The 24,934-nt window shown below is 38.7% G+C and overlaps 1 protein-coding gene and 1 long non-coding RNA gene across 6 annotated transcripts in view; both read right to left on the reverse strand.

The window, feature by feature from the left end:
- The window catches only part of CALCR (calcitonin receptor), a 172,971-nt gene that overhangs the window by 58,487 nt on the left and 89,550 nt on the right, over positions 1-24,934 (reverse strand). For 4 of the 5 annotated variants that reach the window (XM_035318719.1, XM_035318718.1, XM_035318721.1 and 1 more), the window contains 3 exons: positions 19,980-20,067; positions 9,917-10,070; positions 5,931-6,041 (listed from right to left, as the gene is read on the reverse strand). In XM_035318719.1, coding sequence (XP_035174610.1) covers positions 5,931-6,041; positions 9,917-10,070; positions 19,980-20,027 — 313 coding nt within the window. In that variant the 5' untranslated portion in view covers positions 20,028-20,067. The remainder of the gene's footprint in view (positions 1-5,930; positions 6,042-9,916; positions 10,071-19,979; positions 20,068-24,934) is intronic. The other variant, XM_035318720.1, reaches the window with a different exon arrangement.
- Positions 10,590-14,409, reverse strand: LOC118162534. Its single transcript, XR_004748502.1, has 2 exons — positions 14,325-14,409; positions 10,590-12,558 (listed from the first exon to the last, which is right to left on the reverse strand). It is a non-coding gene; the product is annotated as an uncharacterized LOC118162534 (long non-coding RNA).

Raw genomic sequence — 24,934 nt, forward strand, 5'->3', positions numbered from 1 at the left:
ATGCTATAGAGGATAATGGTAATACCATCTATCATCTCTGTACTTTAATGTCTAGGTAGGCACTCTGCCTAAGTATAATGTGACCTTTGTAAGCCAGAGGCAAATCTGTTGCCTCATGCTTTTCCTTGAAACCAGACAAACACAACTAATCTTAGTCTGGAAGTTGCTATGGCCCACTGATTTCCTGCTGTAATGTCAGAAAAAGGGACTGGGGGATCAGAATCCTAGATCATGGGGTCCTGTTATGACATACCCACTAAATATGGTATGTGTCTTTTTGAAATATTTAATTGTAAGATTCTAGTTAGATTGGAAAAGTGGTGTGGGCTAAAGTTTATGGTACAAGGGACAATTTTTCAGTTTATTGTTCTCTCCTCTTGGTAGATCACAAATAAAGAGTATCCATTTAGGTACCTGGGTGTCCATCAACTGTGGTGCCCCTGAAGTGCGATGGGTTGTCAACAGACTGGCTTTTGAAGAAGTTTCATATGTGTTTCTCTTATGATAAAATAGACACTTGACCTTGTGCACTGTAATCCTCTGTACTGTCCAATCCAGTGACTCACGCTGGTAGAACATTTCTATGGTTTTATAAAGAAATGAAGCAGTCAGTATGTAACTGAACCACAGTTCTACTTCAAGTTCTTCTGTGGTGGCAGATTTGTGATTAGGAACTTGGGCACATGTTTTTTATGCTGACCAGAACTATCTGTAAAAAGGTCTGAAGAAATACCCAAGAGTGTAAGGATGGGTAAGATAATACTAGTACGGCAAAATGGAAGTATGTGCTTTAAAATTATTGAAATACTCATTAAATAAAAAAATTTGGCCTCTGTCTCTAGCCTGTCAGCCTGGATAGCGTACCACCAGGATATCACGTTATTCAGAGTGGAAGAATGGTGGCATTGTGTGGGATTCATTTCACCTAACTTTAGATACCTTAAAGTTATACTCGAAGGTGGTTTTACAGGCTCGCTGTAGTTAGCTGAGAAAGACAGACACTTCAGGAGTCATCTGGGAAAACTGGATGAGAGAAACCTTACCCACAACAGAAGTTTAACTGGAGTAGTGAGGTGTCTAAAAATGTTAACCCCTAGTAATGTTTTTGTATATGTCATTGCTTGTGCTACTAACGATGCTTTTATGAATCTTATTTTTTCATAAAAACAAATCAGTCATTTATATGTAACATATCTTAACCCTGTAACTTTGGAACAAACATGAGTACTTGCAATCGTTTGTTTGTTTGTTTGTTTGTTTACAATTAGCCAAAGTCTATGGCTAGTAGATGTTAAATGGTGTCAGCACCATTTTTATTTATTTATTTATTTATTTATTTATTTATTGCTGAGTTATATGCTGGAAGTAAAAAGTTTTCCTCTGTTGCAGTGCATGCTCAGCACATACCAGACATTGGATTCTTTGCCATTGTTTGGATTGACCTGTACAGTACTTAGTTTTGCAGATGAGAAAATAGCTGATATTTCTATAACACATCTGTTTTATTTCCTCAATGAAATATTTTAGAAGATTTTTTTTCAGAAATGAAAAAATCATCTGATATAATACAACAGAGACCCTAGAAAAGTTCAGTTCCAGCGTCCTAGTAAGTGAAGAATTCTTACTGTCATCAAAATGCCTTATTCTGCAGAACTGGAGTCAGTAGAATAAAGTCAAGTTGTGCGCTGTGGGGATAAGAAATGATGTTTAAAATGTAGCTGTTGAGATTTCTATGGAGCATGACAGAAATACACAAAAGGGTAGGGAGCAATAGAAGCAGCCATAGAATTCAGATTTGTTTTTCTATCCCTGTCTATATGACTTCAAGACAAAAAAACAGGTCCAGCAGAAATCCAGAGCCGGCTTTTTAGGCGGAGTTGACAAAACGAGATTTAGTGGCAGCAAGAGAAGGGCTCTCCCCTCCCTATGCCGCTCAGGGTGTTCGGGCAGCTCCCAGGAACTCCTCCTGCTGCTCCTTTCTCGCAGGGACATCGCCACACTGAGGTATGCCACCGTGGTGATGGGCACATGATGGGTTGGACACTAAGAAGGGGACACTGGGGTTGGGAAGCTGCTTGAATGGGATGCCAGTCTCATCAGGAGCCGACTGCTCCCATCAGCTTGGCGGCCTACTCAGCTGAATGCTTTGTGCATTTTGCTAGCTGTGAGCACGATGTGCCTGTGCCCCTAAGTCCAGTCCCCTGTGGTCACAGCGTAAGGCTGTCACAACACAACTTGTATGTTCAGCTGCATTGCTGTGTGTGGCTGTGCCAAATTCATCCTGACCACATGCAGGATGGTGGCAATGTGACAGTGCCCTGCCACAAACCCCACAGCCTGTACTCAGCACAGGGCAATGTTCTGCCCCTTGCAGTGGCCCAGTCTACCTGCCATGATGCAAGGGCATTTACATTCACAACTTATTTCCCTTCTATTTTATTAGCAAGAGTATTACCAGCATGAATTACATACTATATATTTCTATCATATTCAATCCCTATCAATTTCAGCATGACTTGGAACCATTTCAAAAGGATTACACAAGAGATTCACTTGAATAAAACATGAATATAAATAGAAATCAAGGGAAACTGTGCACGTTGCCTGAATATGGGAGTACAAAACTCAGCCCTTCTCAGAGCCTCAGTCAGGAGCGGATGAGACAATGAATTTCCTGCTGTCACTGGAGTTAAACTAGTAGATCTCAGTATGCTTTCCTCAAAAAATGATTTGTTTTTATGCATTTCCACATTGCACACTATGCTTGTTGTGAGAAAGAGATTGCTGCACGATGCAAGTTGTTTATTGGAAAGGACACAGTTGTCACAGCTTGTAGAAAGAGATTTCTGTTTGTTAGCTTTAAGATAAAGCTTTATCTTGTTAAAGTTAACATTGGGTGAGAAAATAAATTTAGGAAGCCTCAGCTAATGGAATAGACTAGGTTATCATGGTGGTCTTTCTCACCTCAACACACTGATTTCTACCTAGTATGAATGGATGTAAATTCAATGAAATAAGTAGAATTTGAATTAGTTGAGCACTGAGCATGTTGGTTCTCTCTTTCCCTGTCATTGTGCTTCTGAGTCATTTTCTCCAGAATATGATTTCACCTGATTTATTTTCTAACAGACTTTAACACACACTCTTGGCTTGGATACTGAATGTTGAGGGTTCACATACAGAGAGCTGCTATGCAGCAACCACAGGTGCAGATGGGAGGAAGATGTGATCCTATGTTGCCAGGTAACGTTTGACTTTTCCAGTATGAATGGCTTAAGATTCAAAGTGCAAAAAGAAAGCTGTGATATTTTATTCCAGGACTTGAAGCTATACCTGTACCCAAAGAGAAGAAGTAGACATCAGGGAGCTGATAGGCAGCGGTTCTGCAGGTCTCAGTGCAGCCCAAAACAGCGTGGTGTAAAGTACTTGTTTCAGAAGTCCATGGGTTTACTTGCATACCTAAAATATATGCTGAGGTGGTTTGATATTGTAGGGCCTTAATGAGAAGGAAGCCTGACAAGCACTGAGGTTTTCAACTTGTAAACTCATTGTTCCTTAGGATAAATTTTCTTCTCAGCAGAAAATCTGGCTGCATTATATTTAACACGCAGAGGTTACTGAACGAAATAATGACTTGGTAGACTTTTCTCAGGACAGTTGAACTTGCACTTTTGGACACTTCCAAGTGGCAGCCACTTCCATTAGCAGCTGAAAGATTTCTCATCACCCCCATGGTTTCTCTTCTCCCTCTTGCTTTACTAAGCCCTGGTGTGACAATCAGCCACCTGTATGGCAAAGGCAGGCTCCGTGCTGGTTTAAGGCTGCAGCTCTTTCCTAGGGTACTCAAAAGATATTCCAGGAAAGCAGCTCTGGCTGAACCAGGAGCTGTGTCTGAGACACAGAAACACCAGCCAAGAGACAGACAGAGGTGCCACAGAGGAGCAGAGGAAAGTGTGTGTTGGGGGGAAACACGGAGTGTGGGAGACCACAGGTATTGATCCTACTCAGGACAGCAGTGAGAACAGGAGGAAATAGCTGGACGAGGCTTTTTATCCCCTGAGGTTTCATACAGATAACAGGAACACTTAAAAAATAAAAATAAAGAAAAAATCTGCAAACTTTAAAGCACAGCGGAAGGAAAAAACACAGTATGTACCTGTTGTCATGGGCAAGGCTGCAGCACACATACTCTAAGGAGCCATTTGCAATCAGCCCAACAAGTCACAGATTTCAACATAAATAAGCATTAATGATCGAGAGAGGTGCTTCTCCATGGATGGCTTAAGTGTTACTTTGAAGAGTGCTGTTGGAATGGAGTGATTAGTTCAGAACAAGTTGCTGGAGACAAGTGGGAAACCGGAAAAGCCGGGAATAAGTGGCTTGGGGACCAGATGGAGAGTAGCTCCATAATCACCCCCTCTCATGGAGGGATGAGGACCTGGGAGTGGTGAGGAGACTTCTGTGATTACAGAGCTGTCCACCACCTGCTTTTGCAGGAACATGTGGAGTATACATAAACCAGTGCTGTTGGTATTGCCTTTTTTTTTTTTTTTTTTTTTTTTTCCAGAGTAAAACATGGAAGCCGGGAAAGCAGAAAACTTGTACTAAATTGTTCTATTCATCAAACCTAGTAGCCACTTGTGGAGGGTATCATGAATAAAATGGGGGCTGAAATAGAAAGTACCAACCCCATCGGAGAAGCACCCCTGCCATGAACGTAGGAAAAATCATGTGTAACCTCAGGATCCAGAGCCTTGAGCTCTCTGAATGTGGGCACTTCTTTTTGAGAACTGAACCAAGTTTGGTCAATTCTTTTAGAATGCTCTTCTGGTATCTTTTGTACAAACAGCCTAATGCTTGAAGCAGTTGTCCACTGGAAATGGGGAGGTTCCTTCATCCAAGTTAGGATGCAGGTTTGAATCCTCTCAATCTGAGGCTGATACTGGAAGTTTCCCACTTGCAGGGTGAATTCTCTAACTGTGGATAGCTTGATTTAGAAAGAACTGGAATATTAATAAATCTGTTATTGCAAATAGGATTTAGTGAGATACATATTGATACTACCTGGAAACTCCTCTATTTCTAAATAGGTAATCTCAACAAAAATAATTTTAGCTAATGGTACTTGGTAACTTACAGCTATGCAATAGTATGTTCTTTACTTTCCAATTACAAACATGAATTTTGTTTCAACCTTGTTGAAAATGTTTGGTTTCATATTTTTTAACTGCAGTTGGTGTTTACAGATGATTGTGGACATTGTGGCATCAACCACTGGCTATAAGCAATATATCCTGAGAATGGAACACACAACTGTGTTTTTCTTCAAGCAATACCCTCCCTGGAGTTCTACTTTTATCTAATATTTCCTCATATCTGTTCAGCAGTATTTGTCTTGTTTTTTCCTTTCGTTTGTCTTTTTAAAGATTCTTGATTTACTTCTTTTCTTAGTCTACATGGCTGCTAGTATTTGTATGAAGAATTCAATGAACAACTGAAACTTTGAGACTGAAAGAACATCACTTCTGGTTATCTTCTTCCATAAAATGATATTTTACAATAAAAACCAGAAGATTCTGACGGATGTCTCATGCCTATGAGTATGTACTTTCAGCATTTTCTCTTCATTAGAAAAAGTCAGAATGAGGTGTTAAAAATGTTTTGAGATCATAAATAAGTAATTAATACTTCAATATTTTAATAAAATGGGTTCCATAAGCACAGCACTTAAAATTACATAAATATAAATACATATAAAATATTGTAAAATGAAACTGTATAAATTAGGAAACCTAAAGACTTGATATATTTTCATTTCATTAAAACTTCCTGAAATTTCAGAACGATGCAAAAATGCCACTGGAAACCTGCTTCCACTCAATGGCATGAATGTTATCTGAAAGGTAAGATGATAAAAGGAAATACTGTACCAGTTGGATCGAAGTCTGGAAAGTAATCTGGACAGTTCTGAGCAGTGATTCTGCCAGCAGGTGTGTCGTCCCAGCACAGCCAGCCATCCCAGGTTCGGTTGCAGAACAGACCTGGACATTTAAAAGAATTCAGTAGTCAATTCAACAGATTTGTTCCTTATCCCATTCTGTTCTAGCCTCCCAAGGAATATTGCCATCTGCAGACAATAAAGAGTTTTTGCAGTAAAAACCCTTGCTATTGCTATGCTTTGAATGGCATTCAGGTGCTAAAGTGTACTTGTTTTTGCTAAAGCTGGTTGAACTGAACTTTGAGCGTAGGATCTGATCCTACACATTCCTCTTGATTCTCAACATTTGCAACGGACAGGTACCTGTAAATTCCCTTCTGTAAAATTAGCACTGTTGGGGCTGTGTCCCCTACAAGGATTGACCCAGAAAAGGCAAAGTGGATGAGAAAAAAAGTCTTTCCTGGCAATTAGGGAGGCATAATATTGTTCATTCTTGATTCCCATTAGGTAAATGTTCCATGGTCCACAGAAATTGCCATACTGGACTGCTTACAGGAATATGACTTCCTCAACTCATAGTGGATGTATTCAAGTAACACATTAAAAAAAAAAAAAAAAAAAAAAAAAAGGCAACACATAAAAAATTAATTAATAAAATAAAAATAAAATAAAAATAAAAGGATAATTCATGGTTATTTTCCATTTAAAATCAGTTTGTGTGGTGGAAAATCATGACTGTCAGGTTAAATGGAAATACAGTGAGAAGACACATCTTTCCTTTTTTTTGCACTGGTCCCAAGGGAATTTCCGAATCGCTGCTATGACCATGTAGGTTGTTTTTGAAACATCCATATGGAAGGTACCCAATAGCCATTTACATTTAGTAAAATATAGTCAACCAATTCTAGCTGCATTTGGAATTATCCTCTGATAGTCCTTATTTAGACTTTCTTAGAAAACATAACATTCACAAGAGATTTACAAAGCCGTAAAAAGATGTCTGGATTTTTGAAATTTGCACTGATAACTACTATTTTAAGTCAAAATAGCTGTGGATTAAAAATGGAAAACATAAATCTTTCCAAATTAATTCTTTCCAGATTAGATGCATGGCAAAAAGCATATTTTTATGGGAACTTTTACATTAGCTAAGATTTTATGCACAGCCATTGTCAAGTTAAATGTGCTAAACACTACTTGTTCACCTCATTAATAAACTGTTGTATCAACAATTTGTTATCTTTCAGGCACTCCTATGTTCTTCTCTGTCTTTGAGACAAACTTTAAAGACTTTAGGACTCATTTTATAACATCAAAAAAAAGAAGAGTAGAAAATGTTTGCAACTTGAGCTCGTTTCTGAAAGACCGTGCAGAATGGGTTTGGTAGGGATTTCAAGCTTTAAGTTTTAATCCTTTGCCTTGCCTTATAAAGACAAAAAATCACTGACATTGATCTATACAGTGTGCAATATCTTTTTCAAGGTTGTAAACAGGATATATATGCATCCATCCATCCATAAATAGGCACACACAAATATATAGATAAAAAATACATAACATATCTATGCTTTTGAACTCCTGCAGGAAATTTAATGGTCTAAGTCATAAACCAGAAAAGGCAGAGTTGAACATCATGTTGTTGAATCAGTGGCAGAAACTATCGTGTTTTTAGATGGGCAGGGAGCAAGGGAGCATGAGAATGCTGTGCTGTCCCAGAGGGATGGTCAGGCAATTCTGTGTGCCTGAGTTGCACATTTCATTACTTCATTGTGGTTTAATTCTACCTTGAAATGGGCAAGATGAATGTGTGCACATGATCTGTGACATCAGCTCTGCTGCCACAATGCCACTGCAATGCTGCCACAGCTCACCTGTATGACACCATCTCTTAGGCCCCTGGCAGTTCATTCCCATCAACTCTGAGCCTCAGTATTATGAAGCATTTAAACTACATTTGTGCAGGGCTACAGATTGGCTACATCAGGGACTGCAGAGGTGACAGAGAAAAATTAGCCATGTCTGGGCTGGCTCTGTAAAGTTGTGCCAGATCCTGGGCTTTCCTGGACATTTCAGTGTGAGACTCCACAACTGCTTGTGACGAAAACGCATACCCAGTGTATGCTTTCAACTCATATGTTGGGCTTTTCTTCTCAGGAGACACCCCTACAGTTGCACTTTGCATTAAGGGAATTATGCATTTCATACCATCCTTCCTTTCAAATTTACAGCCAAGAGATTTAGCCCCTTGTTCACCTCCAACCTTTTATGAGATATAGATGTTGGAGGACTGGTGAGGGCCCTGTAATTCAGTCATGACTCATAGAGGCAAGTCCACAGTGAAAGCACAACTTCAGTTGTGTTGGCATCATTCCCTATTCACCTATTATCTTCAGTCTGAGTTATATATATGATTTAAGTGCATGTTCCTATGATCACAGCAGTCCCCAGTGGCATCACTTAAATCCAGCTACCGGTCAAAGGAATACAGAAGCTGCTGGGCTGTGTCAGATAGCTGCTGCTCTGCTATTGCTGACCTCCTGGGACAACTCTGCCCCAGAGAAAAACACCTGGAAGTCATAGGCAACAAGATTTGCTTCATGCTGGGCAGATACTTCAATCCTTTACAACTGACGCACATGAGCAAGGAGCAAAAAAAAAAAAAAAAAGGAATAGAGTGGAACTACCAATACAAAATTCTATATTTTGTATACTAAAGGTATAAATTTATATAAACATATTATATATAACTATATAAATTTATTATATTATATAACCATATAAATTAGGATATAAACTATACATTTATATAATTATATATCATATATAATTTATATATTATAATTATAGACCTGGAGAATAAAAGAGTAATCTGTGCAGACAGCAGGTACCCCCACCTCAAGCCCAGCAGGTTAAAGGCTTGTTTATGTCTGAAATATGACAGTTTCTATCTTATAACCTTATTTAAATACTGGCAGGGTTGTTTTCTTTTTTCATGTTTGTTGTTTCCTTTATCAGCCCAAATAAACACCCATTTGAAGCAATGGAAATTTCTATTTTCATTCCAAAATATTTCTGCATCAAGAGCTGAGTATCTTAACATCTAACCATTCTTTGAGTCTTACAGAGATCAATAAAACCTTTGTAGTAAAGAGTTGTAGAAATGTTTACAAAAAAAACTGTACGTTATCCTATTTATTGTGTGATTATCTTCTCTCTTAATATATCTTATTTTTAAACAGTGCCCTCAGCTTCTCTGTTCTTTACTTGCCTAAATTGCAACAATGCCTCCAGTATTTTTTCTCTGTCTTCCTCATATCTTCTTTATTTCTATGATTAAAGGTGATCAGAAGAGAACCCTCAGTCCTAGCCAGAAATGCTTCTTTATTCATGGCATGCCATCGTTGAATCACTATTATTTGTCACTTTCCTTTTTATTAACCTTAATATGTGCCTTGTGTTACTGTTGAATATGGAAGACCTGGAACATCTGTGCTAGTACAGAGCATGACAGCTATCAGTCAGTACACAACTGATGGAAAAGTGAAACAGTGAATGAAGCAAACAGACCGACATTTATATCATTCATATTTAAGAGATCGTTGTTCACAGCCAGGCCTTCATGTAAGTGTGCTGGAAGGTACCACACCGACTGTTCTGGAGAGTGGTACTTCCTGAGCAGGAACACAGAAATTCAAGCAGCAAAGCCTTGAGATAGAAATGCACTTCACCTACACGATGGACGTATCAGCTGCATGGGGAGGAAGGAAAAGGTGTTAATTCCTGGGGCTCATTCTAACCTTTTTTCTTTCTCAGCATTGAAGAGGATGGAAAGTTAGCGTGGAGTTGACTGCTGAGTGCTGGAAGTCAACTGAACCCTGAGGAAAACTATGGGTTAATATACAGAACAAAAGGCTTCTTTATATCGATAAAAACAAATATGGCAATATACAAACAGAAATTTTAAATATTTTTTTTTACCTTTTTTCCTATATGGAGGTGCTCTGTTCATCCTCTCATAGCATTTGAATTGTGAATCTATTATCTTCTGTCGTATGACTGAATTTTCAGTTACTACAGGCTCTAATGTAGGATCAGTATAATTTACAGTAGCAGTAAGACTTGGAACCATTCTCTGTACAGAAAGGAAAAACAGTTACTACCAGTGAATAAACCAGTAGGATACAGTCAAATTAAAAAAACAAAAAACAAAAACAAAAAAAAAAAAAACAGTAGGATACAGTCAAATTAAAAAAAAAAAAGAAGATCAGAAATCTCTATTATACATTCTTCAAAGACCTATTTACACATGTGTTTAGTATTATCTTAGACCTTCTAGTGCTTGCAAAGTAAATGCTGAATTTTTAGTAAGTTCACCTCACTGTAAACTGAGGATTTTAACCAAGCCCTTTTTCCTGGCAAAAGGGAGGGCCACTAAATACTTGATAAAGTCTTTAAAATTTTTTCATTTAGCTTAGTGATGTGCAAAAATCTGTGTATGAATCTGCCCAAAGTTACACCCATGTATTTCCTCTCACTTGTGCTGCTTTCTCTCTAGACTACTCAGACAAAAATACCTCAGTGCCACAGTCTAGCAACTAGCTGTTTTTTTTTTGTTTTATATATATATATATATATATATATATATATATATATATATTCTGTCATTTGCTTTGAGTTCCTTCAGCTGTTAAGGTCAGGGCAGAGTTTAACACTCACAGCCTGAGCTGGGTTCTTAATTAAGCACCTAATCAAAGTGCTCCTAAATTCGAGAGTCTGAATGACAGTCCTCTTTGATCAAGTGGCCTCTTCTGGATGTTTCCACTCTGAGCTGCCTGGAGGGCATACAGAAGGACCTCTGAGGCAAAGATCTCAGGTAGATAGGTCAGTTATCTTTTCTCCATCTGTCCCTTTGTTGTACAGCCTGGGTCTGTGAGCCAGGTTGGAAATGAGAGCACAGGGCTCCAGTTAATGCTCTTCTGCTTTAATTCTGTATAAGGACACTTCTCTGCATGAAGGTGATAGGAAAGGATTAGTTCCTCTGCTTTCCCAAGCAAAATCAATCCTTCTGTGGCACTTTCATTATATGACCTTTTTTTACTGCAAAGCTATACTTAAGCCATTGCAACCAGGTACAGAGTCATTTACAGCCTGCCTCAAAACTTAGGACTCCTGTAAGGACACAGGCTTGGAGTTCTTGGGAATCTTTCTTATTCAAAACCTGGACTTCCCTGGACAAGTCATATAAATAATGTAACTAAATATTTTTTATGATATTTTCTCCATATGAACAGGTGTGTTGAGGACTTTTAGGAGCATGCTGTAGACTATATTGATGACCCTCAATATACGCTTGAGTCTATGAGATTCATATTAACACCAAATGCTGTCACAGAGATCTTTAAGTAGGCATTTACAGTTCAAACAAAAAAATGTTACAGGTTTTTAAAGTTCAGATATCATCCTACTTCTTAAATTGTTGCTTCCCTTTTTTATTGCATGTCAGAAACAATTGTATCTCATTAATACATTAATTTCTTTTCCATTAGCACAGCTAAAACACCTTCGTAAAATACATAGCAAAACACAGAATGCTTGACTTAGGTGAAAAAAAAAAAGTCATTACTTTTTACAGATATTTCTGTGCCAAGCCATCTCAGTTTAATCTTTTTATGCTCTTTTATCTGACCATTTTTTTTTTTCATAATTTAATCCAATCTCTTTTGATAATGTTACTTTAATTTTGACCTGTATACAGCTACTATGTGAAGACTGAAAGACGCTGATAGTAGTTTGTCTCATTGTTCTTAAATAGGAACTTGAAATATAAGTGGGAGAAAAAGAAGGAATATATTTCCTGGTAGAGACAATTTTATAACAATTTAATGTGTACTTATGTGTGTGTATATATGCATGTATAGATAAACAGTAAAGCCACTTGAAGCATTTCATCTGAATGTGAAATGCTGTGACAGTGAAAATATGAAGAATCTAGAAAGTAGGAACAGAAAATACAGAAGCAAAGCCAAACATATCTGGGATCCCTCATTTATGGAAACCTTGAAGGGGCTAGCAGGTGTTCATGAGGGTCATTTAAAAAATAACAACCAAGTAATGTCCCAGATCCAGCCAGTAGTGCAGGAAAGAACAGATGACATTCTTCCTCAGGTCTGCCTTTGTGTCCGTATATCTCCATAGGCTTCAGTGCTTCCCTGAAGTGATTCACAGATACTCCATTCTTACTAATTTATAATTATTATTTTCATTCTTATTTTGAATAATGCCTCAGTTCCAAACAGTTTGTATTTGAGAAAGGAATAACGCTATAGTCCAAGAAAGCTGGGGGGACTCTCATGTCACTGTCTCTGTTCTTGATGATTCCTCTGCTACTGGGGGTCAGTCTGGGAAGGCACCCCTGTTTTGAAAGCATAACTATATGATTATGCTTGGAAAACATTGCCAATTTCTTTCCCCTGAGGCAATATTTTTTTGTTTCCTTCTAGGAAGGAGATGATCTGTTCTTCAGATGTGTTGGACCAAACAAGATCAATTCACGCTGATTAAGTGACCAGAAAGACTGGGGTTGCTAGTCATAAATACCATTGCAGTTTCTCTTGTTTTATCTGTACAGAATAAAGCCCAACATAACTATGAAATAATTGGCAAGCTTCAGCCACAGATAGAAATTGTAAGTACTTTCAAAGTGCTTTGGAACATCTTTCCCTCCCTTTAACTTGTTTTGGATTATCTTTTACCCACCATTTTTAAAAGGACAGACTTTTCCCAGAAGATTGCACAGTACAGAAACATATAAATTTAAATCAAATGTAAAATGTCATCAGAAAAGGCATGTTCTATTTGTATCTTTTAACCGGTGAAGATGACACAGTTTGTAATGAGGGGTGATAATTCTGTGGGGTGAGATACAATACAGAGAGCAGACACCTTACTCTTCAAAGTCAGTTTCATAACTTGCTGTATGTAAGGGACTAATTCAATTCCTGAAGAAGTCGGCTCTTACTGGGTGTAGATTAATGAGAATACTTTAATATTTAGAAGCAGAGAGTTCCTGTGGTGGATAGGATGAAACTTTTGGAGTGTGCCAAAATTATTTAAAGTGCTCAACCATGTAACCATCCTACTACCTCTGAGCAAAGCGATCAAGGTCCAGATTAAATTGCCAGCAAAATTCCTATTGCTCACATTTGGGCCAGGAATGCACTCAGACAGATTAAAAAGATAGATGAGAATGTGCCACTAAAACTCAATGGAAATTACTTTATCAGGGGAAATCACTTAATGGCTTATAGTAAATCTAATGCAACTTAGATAAAAGAATGAAATATTACTGTTAAATTACAGCTGTCTCTTAAATTCTTTTTTTTTTTTTTTTTTTTTACTTATTATCAAACACAAGGAATCAGATTTTCAAAGTTAGTTGTGCACATATTTCCAGACAGCTTTGATGTAATTGCATAGCTTGTGTGTGGTGTGTGAAATCAAATTACAGGGTTATATATGTTTTACTTGTATTGTTCATCTGTGATATGCCCTCCAAATGTACTGTTCCATTTGATTGTTATTACTCATTTCTGTTTGCTGGGACTTGAAAAGCTGGTTGTGGAAGTTTGAACAATATTTAATTCTACCTTAAAACAAGATGACCATTTCAGCTGACTAACACATAATAAATCTGCTGGCTTGCTGGAGGGTGAGCAATCACACCTCTGTTTGCAATATTAGAGTTTTATACCACGTGCAAGAGAATTGCATGTCCACCACCACTCCAGTGCTTGGAGCCTAACACCTGACCTCCCTGAAGCCAGGGGCAGTCTTCCCACTCAGCTCAGTGCGGTGATGATCCAGCCAGGTACTCCTGGAGCTCAGTCAGACAAATGTTTGTCTGGCTGATTTGTACAATCCTGATTTGTTTTATTCTTCTGGCACTCCTTACCTTAGGGGTGAGAAAAGAGCAAATGGGGCAGAAAGAAATATCTGGGTCAATATTCTCTTATCAGAGGTAGTAGAAGTCTGGGCATGGCTACACATGGGGAAAACTTCATGTGCAGTATTCTCATGGGAGAGGTTGGGAAAGTCCCATGAGACTCTGTGTATATATCACATCTGATATTACATTATTTTGATTATATATATATAGTTATGTTAGGAATTAAGTTTTAAAACATGTATTTCATTAAATTAAAATTCATTTCCACCTGCTTAGTACCTATAGTATAGACAACTTTTGAATATTCAGCATTCATGACTACAAGTTAAAAACCTTTCCCATCTGGTTACTTCAGATGGAAGTATAAATGGTGTTGATACAATAAAAGAATGCCTCACTTGTTTATAAATATTCTTTATTAAAGAGAAATAAGTAATTCACAACTTAATAATCAGGATGTGGTGTTCAGAGCCTGAAAATGATTGGTGTGGTTTCTTCAGATGAAAACTGTTTAAGTGATGTCCCATGCAGCAGTTTAGCAGCCGTACATATGATGTCACTCCTAGAAGTCCAAGTAAATGACGTCATACATACGACCACCAAGCCACCACCTGACAAATAACTGTTATAAGAAAGTGAATTGTCATGAAAAAGAGAAACAACAGGCTGCTAGTAATGCTGAAGGTCACTTTATGTGTAGAATTGGTAGGAAAAAAAGCAATTATTAAACTATACAGAAAATAGTAAATAGTGCCCTGGTTGCTGTAAGACAGACACCTGCTATGAACATATGCAAGACTCTGTCCATTTCTGCAAGAGAGAATCCAGATAAAGCAAGCATAAAATTAACTTTTTTTTTCCCCCATAAAATATTGGGTATGATCCCCAAATATTTTTCTTCCACCATTACAAAGCTTGAACTGTTGACTATACATGACATGACAGAAGAGAAGGTGTTTGCAGCTTTCCTTCCTTTTTACCCCCCTCCCCTTCCATTAAATGCAGCAATTTTACAACATTTACTGTTGAGCTTAGTCAAAATGTATTTCAGATTCTGGATGCTAGGACTGTGTGTTATTGATTTTGATAGCTCAGAAATACACTTGGCACATTTCTCTTAAAATTGCTATGTTTAGTCACCACTTTGTGGGTCACTAAACCTTTGTCCTTCAATATATCACATCTTCGAGTGAGAGCTCAGCATGACTCAGCCTAGTTGCAGAGCCCCCGTTGTACCTGGATTGTGTTTGAAATCCTTTTCACAGCTATGAGTGTCAGGACAGAGAAGAAAACCACTGTGATATCTTAGGAAGGTCATTAGCAGAAGGTACTGAGTAAACATAGCAATTATTTCCTATTCATTATAAATGTGCCTAGAAACAGCAGACATTTTCTTTGGGGAAATACCTCAATATGACATGTTTTGCTTAACCTCTGAATTTTACATTTTTTCCCTCCTCAGTTGCTGTTGAAGCAAGATGGAAACATCTCATAGTTAGATCCCATGCAGTTTATATTGCTGATATTGGCAGCTGTGTAAACATGCAAGAGATTATCATCCACAGTAGATGAAGACAAGGCACTTTTAATGAAAAGCAGCTCGTGACTCCCTGGCAGTTCTTTTCCATTGAAGTCAGCACTGCTCACATGAGGAATCTTTATTCTCAGGAAAGCCTGATGCAAACTTTGGGCTTAAAGAAAGGCTGCAGAATGCTTCACAGGTTTTGTCTGCAGCTCTAATTATTGTGTTCTTTCAAAAGACCTCTTTAGGGCAATCAGCTGCATTCTTATTTTATTAAAAAGCAAGGAGATAGACAAAAAGGTCCTGCTCACCCCAGATCCTCAGGTGAACAGAACAGAGCAGGGCACTCCTCTCCCTCCTGGAAAACTGTGTGCAGCTTGTGTCTGAAATTCTCAAAATAATTCTCACCAACTCTATATCATCAGCAAAGTACTTTCCTAAATCCTCCTTGCATGAGAAGAGCTCTGGAATTTGCAAGTCCACTTTCTTTCAGCAACCCATAGCTACAAAGGAAAATATACACTTCTTCAGCACCTCTTCTGCCCCAGAGTGGGACCTGCTCTGGACCAGATGCTGGAAGAGTGTCTAAGCAGAAAGAGTCTTATGCGTACAGTATCTGCACAGACATGGCTTTTAGAGACCTGTGGTGAAAGCTGGACAGCCCCAGGAGCCCAGGGAAGGACATGGCCATGCCACCTCACTGGTGAATAGAATATATCACACTGGTGGTTGTGAGGGGTCAGACGCATGCACCATGAGCTGTACTCTCATCACGGTGGCAAATGTTTTACTAATTGGCTTCCGGAGACTCCAACCTACTAAAGCCATGCTCCAAAATAAGCCAGTTTTTGCAGTTACTTAAAATTACATTTAGGCTTTCATGTAATTAATGTTCCATGTTTTATGAATTGGAATTATTCACAAGCCTTTCAGGATCTGACACAATGCACTAGACTGTGTATAGTTTAGTGACCAAGGTTTGGTAGCAATTTGACAGGTTTGGACTTAATGAAGCTGTGCAATTTGTTTTTTACTCAAAATGATTTTATTTTAAAATACAATCTTGGTCAAATTGATCTGATTAAATAATGGCGTGGTCTTAAGCTACAGCATTCATTTTGTCCTTACTGAGCACTTTGTGGTTGGCTCAGGACAACAAAATTGCAGTATGTGAGAAAAACTACCGCATCCATCCTCATTTACAGGGCAAGACCAAACTACTATCTGTAGAGATGGAATTCTCACTAGATGAGAATTCTTACTTGACAAAATGAGGTAGAAAATACAATTCCCTTTTCTCAATGTCCTGCAAAATTGATCAGTCACACAGGAAAAAGACCCAGATTTGTTTCCTCCTCCCTCTCATTCTCTGCAGTTTGATGCCCCTGGACACACCGTGCAGATGTTCTTTCTTGTGGAGAGAAATGCGCACCTAGGAGATGAACTAATTCCTCCAGCTTACAGGGGCTTGATGAAACATATCTCAGTCACATTCTGTGGCTCTCAATAATTACTGAAAACATAGTATTAGGGATAAAGTGAACTAAGAAATACTCCCTGAGAAGAACAGTTAACATTTCTAATGGAATTCACTTTGAATTACAGAGCAATATCTTGTGATGATGGAAGCATTGCCATCACTGTACATTCAAAAGCAAGGGGAGCCATCAGACAATTCAAAAAATATTATTTATTAACAAGTGAGTTTTGGAGCAACTAGTGCTTTAAATAGTTTTTGTTTGGCAAAGGACAATTATTATTGACCTCTTCATAGAAGAATAAAGTGCTATCTATTCTATGTAAAAAATACATAGCTAAGAGAGATGGTTTCTATCATAAGGTACCAAAACCACTTGAGGACTGGTCTAAACGTTGGAGACCGTGGGGAGGGGAACATATGGACACCTTGTAACTAGGGTCTAGGACAAAACATGCAAGGAGAAATACAGGACAGGCACTTACACCAGAACAAACAGCATAATGAGAGAATTTGCAGCCCAGAGAGAAAGCTAGGACCACATTAATCTGTGTTGCTTTGGAAGAATTTGCATTCATCAGTGCACTGGGAGTGCAGGACACAGACATAGTACGACAGTAAACCATCAGTGCCAACAAAAAAAGAAAGATCTGGAGAATGGTTTGTGGGGTGGGTAGAGGAAGGGGCAACTACCCATGTCACAAATCACTTTGATTACTACATCTGCCTCAACCTCAGGCAGTGGCTGACATGGAACTCCCATGGGCTCGTGGCTCTGGGAACCGAAGTGTGATTAGAAGATCCAAAAGAGCAGGAACAGTCTTTTTGGAAGAGAAAAAGAGACACCTTTATCTTATTATAGACCACAGATAAAATGTAAAAAAAAAAATAATGAAGGCCTTCTATGAGCTACAGGTGAAGAAATTTTTTGGAAAGATAGCTGCTGCCAAATATTTTTCATATTTGATTTAACAGCAGTGTTTTGGCAAGTGCTATCAAGAAAACAGTTTGCTCATGGTCTCCCTCTATGACTGTAGCTTCTCCGTTACCAGAAGGTAAATTGATCTAAGAGGTGTCTAACTAGATCACAGTATGGCCACTACAGTGGGAAAGGATGGAATATTGAGATTGGAACAGGGAAAATGTAAAGAAATTTGTGCTTAAGTTATCCAGACAGCTCCCCTGGTGCAAAGATGTCTACAAGGAAGGGGATGCAGATCTCACTGCAGAGTGTCTTAAAGAAGTCCTAGCCCCAGAACACTGCGTTAAGGAGCACAGAACCAGTACTACATGTGTGATACTATGGGTAAGAGATTTAAAAGATTGTAGATAACAGGGGAAGGATCAGCCCAGTCCTTCAGGGCTGACCTATAAATCCATGCTGTAGGTCAGAACACCTCATTCAGTAAGATCTGTTGACAATTCTAGTTATCAGGATATTTACAGTCCTGTCATTTGTCTGAGGAAGAAAAATAACCTGGAATTGTTCCTTCAGTTGGCTTCACTTTGTTATAGGAAGAATTGCAGTTCTTTGCCAAGGCTCCTGTTAAGCTATGCAGACCAGCCAGGATTATTCAAATACAGAAGGAAGCTGATGTCTGTTGGGCTCTCTGGCTTAGAGAGATCTCTGAACATGCATGATGTCCCAGCCAGAGCATTGCTACGTGCATCCCTTGCAGGGCTATGTGTAACAGCCATAAAATGCCACAAAACCCAGAATACTCTGATACACATCACAGGAGAATGTTTTTGCCAATCACAAGGATGATTCCTCAGATCATAACTAATTCTGTGTTAGTTACTTTTGAGACCAAGTTAACAGAAATACGTTAACTCTCTTCTGTTCTTCCTCCTGCTCTCTAGTTCTTCTTTGGTTGAAGGTCCTAATCCTGAACTATGAATTCAGTATTTTACCAACATGAGGTGTTCTTTGCTGTTCTCCTGTTTTCTCCATGATCTCATTTCACTGTTTTATTCCATTGTTCCCTTACTGTTCTCTGTTTCCCTAACCTACTTTTTGTTCACATAAATACAAGTTGTGAACAGCACTGTGGGCAAGTTACACTAGTCTGAAAGAGAAGGAGGGACACAATCCAACAAACAAATCAGGGAGAGCAGTCTGCTGTTCCCCAGTCTGTCTTATAGCCCCATTTCTACAATTTGTACTCAGAAAGGGTGTGAGCTGATGGGGAGACACACACAAGTGTTCCACATTCAGCTGCTGGAAGAGAAGTTGAGAAGCAGAGGGGTATGAGGAGCTAGCCAACAAAACACAATCAAGAAGATAAGACTCAAGTCTTTCTTCAGGAATACAGAAACAAACAACTGGGGAAAAAAGGTGGCATCAGGCATGCAAGTAACTCAACACTGAGGCAGAAAGATGCATATTCCCAATAACATCATTCAGACATATACTGACTGCTGAGGATCTGCATAGTGTCCTCATTTCTGACTACCTGCAATGTCTTTGATTTTGGTAACTGTTGACCAATTGAGGTTTCACAAGCAGAGGTCGGAGAAACCGTTCAACTTACATGAGAGGCAATTAGTCAAGTAGGAATGAATTTGCTACATATTTAAAACAATAATTATATGGCCACGTTGCATATATTGGAGTGACAGAAATACTGAGATTAACCCATTGAAAGTAGTGTTTGAACCGAATAACTAAACTTTACGCTGTAATTTGCCATTTCTATTGCTTTCCTAAGAGCAGAGTAACCATAAACAGTGAAAATTCAAAATTACTTAAGTCAGTAAAAGTCTCACACAACGTTAAGGAAGTTTTCAAACACTTAAGTTTCCAAGTCACTGATATGTTGTAGTCTGTAAAATAAGAAAATGAAAAATCACACACATTACCTTCTTCAGACTTGCAGTTCTGTTTCACTAGTAACAGTAGTTTCAATTTCAAGCTTTTATGAGGTATCTTGTTTAGAAACTTTATAAACCTTACTTCCAAATTGATCAGGAAAGGAACTCATTCCTTCTCCTGTACTCTATAACAAATATAATCCAGTACTCCTTATTTTTCTGAACATCACCACAAGTTTAAATTTGGCAGGTGTCATAAGCAGTTCATTTTTCTCGTACTTACAATAAGAAGGATAATCAGTAAGAAGCAACTGTGGGTTGTTTTTTTCATTGTGGAGTCTTCCTGAAGAGACACGTTGTAGCTGACCCTTCTGGGAATTAAAGAGCAGAAACAAAACCAGCATTAGACTTTATTTGTTACAATAAATTCCTATAGGTAAATAGTGGGTTTTCACGCTACCCAATGCAGCTAGCTCAGCTGAACTGTGGAAGATACATGGCAGAGTAACCCTCCAACATCAGAAATGACTGCTTCAGCCACACAAAGTACTGGAGAAATAGAGCATGGCCAGGAGTCAACAGGCTTGGAGGGAACTTGATCAGCAACTTTCTGCTATTATTTTTCTTTAACATATCAACATCCATTTTTCCTTTCTAGGAAAACTATCCATGGGTTACCTTATATCATCATACTGCATAGCAATTGTGTGAGTTGAAGTGAGTAGAACTCTTTGCATTAACACATCCTTTGTGTTATATAGTTTGTGTTATATCAGTTTTATAAAAAACAGAACTTCTGCATTAGAGTGAGAAACACAGCTTTTGTGAAGACACTGTGCCTACTAATATTGGAGGGACTGCTTGGAGTATGCGGACTCCGAGGTGAGGAACATTTCTATAGGTCACTTTCTGTCACAGTAAGAAAGGGATCTGTCTACCACACCTTTACTCTTGAGGCATCTCAGAAACTAAGAGTGAGGTGTTTTCTACCAGAAAACTTCTACAGTTTACTTCTACCAAAAAATTTCTACAATATAGAGAGTACCCTACATACCCAAACCCCAGAAATTTGATGGGAAAAAGGCACACTGACTTGGATGCTTAGTCTACTTTACATGTAGTGAGCAACACAATCACTTATATAACATCTGTTTCTGCCACAGCATGGTAACAGCTTTTTTTTATCTTAAAATGGTCTGGAATGTCACCCATTTTCAGGGGGAATTAAAATATGGGACAACTGTCCTCATTTAAAGAAGAAATATGCAATCTCAAAATGTAATAAAGGTGTATCACTTCCACTGCAATCTAATACATCTGGATGTAATCTACAAATGGGAGTGTTGCAGTCATGTGTCACTGAGATTACATAAAACACAAAATGATGGAAAAGAGGGTTCAGAGGATTTGCCTCTGATAAGTAGTCTTGTTACTGTCTGAGCCTTGCCAGAACCGTTCTGGCGTGCCAGAGGTAATGGGACAGGCAAATGACACAGAAATAATACATAATTATGCTGTCAGCCATATATTTGTATTTGATCTGCAATGACAGACAACTCAACTGAAGCAAAAATTGGACAGCTAGATCTGAGGAAAATGTCTGGAATTGTCTCCATCTTCTGTATACTATTTCCTACAGTGTATATTGGTTAAAAACTGCCAAAAAAATCATGGGCGTATAAACAGTGGGCTTGGTCAGCTGCCCAATGAGAAGACACATGCATAAATATGTGTATCCATACAGTTACGGACTATAATGTAAAGCATTCTGTAACGTGGTGTAAAGCCAGTCTTGCTGGTGCCTCTGTATTCTTCTTGCTAGCCTTGTTACTTTTGCTGCACCTACAGGGATGCCCTAAAGAGTAGGTAAAGGGAGGACTTTGCCCTACAACCAGTTGACATTTTTAAAACACACACCACTTGCTATAAATGGCACAGAGATGACCACAATATTGTGATCTAGAAAGCATAAGCAAAGTCAATAGCAGCTGAAGTTAACCTGTGATACATCTACTTTTCCTGCTTTTAATGCTGGAAGTGCTTGCAGTGCTATGTTGGATTATAGCTGTAGCCACAGGTAAATTTTAGTCTAGTGAGATTTTGTGAACATTTGTAACTATGTACTGAAGAAGCTATTTTAAATAATTCTTGCTCCTACACCTCCTAATGAAAAATAAATACAAATCTGTAAAATGTTTAACACATTATTTTTCCCCTCTGTCAACTGTGATGACATTGCCACATGATAATACAGGCAAGTAAATGAGTAAGAATTATTTCCCACACAAAATCTTATATAGTCTTGGTATTTCTAGTCTTTCTTCTTTGAGCCAGCTCTAACCACAGGAATGGCTGACATGCTACTTAAAATCCAGTACCTCTGTTTTCTTCCTTTTTCACAGGAGTCTTTTCCAGTGACAACAATTTCAACAGGCTAGATTTTAACAACACTAGTATAAAGTTCCTGACTGAGAAGTAGCTTTTGTGTACTCTAACCACACAAATGGGCCATACCACTACACACACTTGGGCTAGCATCATTATTGGATGAAGGATAATGAGCACATTGAAATGAAAAGGCAGTGTCCTGGTTTCAGTTAGGACAGTTATTTTCCCTCCTAGTAGCTGGTAGGGTGCTATGTTTTGGATTAGGATGAGAAGAGTGCTGATAACATGCTGATGTTTAAACTGTTGCAGAGCAGTGCTTACACCAAGCCAAGGACTTTTCAGCTTCTCACTCTGTCCTGCCAGCGGGCAGGCTGGGGGTGCAGCAAGAGCTGGGAGGGGACAGAGCCAGGACAGCTGACCCAAACTGGCCAAAGGGGTATTCCATACCATCTGACGGCATGCTAAACAGGTACAGGGAAAAAGTGGTGATCTATAGGCAGGGCAGAAACAGTGTGGCGGCAGAAAGATTCACAGAAAGGGGAGCCCCAGGAAATGGGCCCTGTCAGCCTCTGGACAGAAGGGAAGACCAGCTTCACCATGGCTCTGCCCCATTGCCAGAGATCCAGGCTCAGGGGTGACATTACAGGTAAACCCAGGTTTGCAAAGCAGAACACTCAGGTGCCTTGAGTGTGAGACTGGTGTGCAAAAAGTATGAATCATTTACATCTATTCCTGCTGCTGCCATGGACAGACTCCTTGCAGCTGAAGGAGGCTGGGAAGCCCAGCGCAGCCTTAAGCAGGGCATAGCTGCACTGGATCTGTGCTACCATGAACATAGAGGGAGAAATCAGGAATGAGCACATACCTGTGTCATGACTCTACCACATTCTGGCTTTGGTACCTGTGAAAGGGGTCTTTCCCTTGTCTTCTTCTGGTTGCTTATTGCTGCCTGACTTGTGCTACCCCCACAGCCACTTGATAGGACCATGCAATGAAGTAGGTCAGGAAATTATTTTTAAACTACACGTTACACGGAACATGTGTTTGTTTCTCTGTTATTTACCAATAGAGAGGGAGGAACAATAAAATATAATATTTTAAGCTGTTATACGCATAGGTATTTTAGATGATTCCTCACTGCAGATGTTTCAAGGTATTCATTCGGTTTTCCTGAGATGATGCTTCTTGCAATAAACATCTTGATTTTTAGACAACGTACTGATGATAGCTATTGGGATCACTGGAGCTAATATGAGAATGGTTATTATGTGGATCAAATATCCCAAATTTTGTTTCATTTGCTGAAGTTCTCAAGCAGGTTTTAGGTGCTGTCCCAATTCACATTTCTCTACAGTTTATCTTTTTTTTTTTTTTTTTTTTTTTTTTTTTCTTGAGTCCAGCAATATCCTTGCTTGAGTTAAGATAATATAATGTGCTTTGTACATTTATGGTTCAGAACATCCATATGCAGTGATTAATCACAGGGAAACTGTTAAAGCCCAGTAAATTTCCATGACTGTATTAATTCTTCTTCCTTTGTTGTTTATAATAGTTATGTATGAAATCCCAGTCTATTTTTTTAAACTATAATATTGTTCTCTATTTCTTTGTTAATGTAGCATAGCTCATTATGTGCTAAGATATTCCTCCTGATTCAGCTATTATAATAATACCATGGACATTTTGGGATTAGTCCTGAAGCTCATCTAAGGACCAGCACAATATCCCATTTGGTAATGGCACCTCTTTTTGGCTTTTTTTATGATTTTCTCAGTTGTAATATTAAACTGAAAAGGGCTTTAATTGCAGTTATAATCTTTATAATCTATAATCTGTTTACCCCAAAGGGTAACAACACTACCACCTCAGTCATTTGCACAAGTGGCCAATAAGGATGGGTCAAATTTAGTCAGAAAGTGGTGTAAAAGGGAAAATTCAAGAGAGGGCAGCAGATCAATATTTTTTTTTTTGCTGAGATCTGAAGAAAAAGTAAGAAAGAAAGGCTTTTTGAAGGATGAACTGGAAAAAACTCATTTAATTATTCTGCTCTGATAATTCTGCAAAGCCATATTTCACAATACCTTTGGAAGAAGAAAATATTTTAATAGCACAAAATAGGACTTGGAGGATTTGTGACAAAGTACAGAAGAGTGACGTGAAAATATCACTTTTTCTGTGATTGTCTTTCCCCTGAAGACTCTGAAAATTCACATTCTACCTCCTTACTTGGCCATGCATGTTTTTTGATGGCTTCCGTACCACTGCTGAGAAGTTTTCTCAAGTAGGTAGCCACCTCCAACCCCAAGGTCTCTAGGATTTCTTAACTAGCGCAGAGGCTTGTAGATCCTCTTGGGGAGAATCTTGCCACCCAGCTCAGGAGGACACCAGCCTGCTTTGCTTGCATCAATGCTGGAACAGGAAAAAAGAGGGAGAAGCTACTCAAGAAGACATGGGCAAGATAGCAGCCCCTGTTGATGAACATTTAGGGAATTTGGATCCTAGGAGGATGTTGCCAGTCCATTTCATAGAATTATAGAATAGGCTTAGAAGGGATCTTTAAATAAATCTAGTTCAAAATTTTAGTTTCATGGGCAGGGACACCTCCCGCTGGACCAGGTTGCTCAGAGCCCCATCCAGCCTGGCCTTGAACAATTCCAGGAATGGGGCATCCACAGCTTCTCTGGGCAGCCTGTGCCAGTGCCTCACCACCCTCATCATGAGGAATTTATTCTCTACATCTAAGCTAAATCTACCCTTTTCTAGTTTAAAACCATTACTCCTTGTCCTGTCACTATATACCTTTGTAAAATGTCCCTCCCCAGATTTTCTGTACCCTTTTTATGTACTGGA

The sequence above is a fragment of the Oxyura jamaicensis genome, chromosome 2 (genome assembly GCF_011077185.1).
Source record: "Oxyura jamaicensis isolate SHBP4307 breed ruddy duck chromosome 2, BPBGC_Ojam_1.0, whole genome shotgun sequence".
In the NCBI taxonomy this organism is placed as follows: domain Eukaryota; kingdom Metazoa; phylum Chordata; class Aves; order Anseriformes; family Anatidae; genus Oxyura; species Oxyura jamaicensis.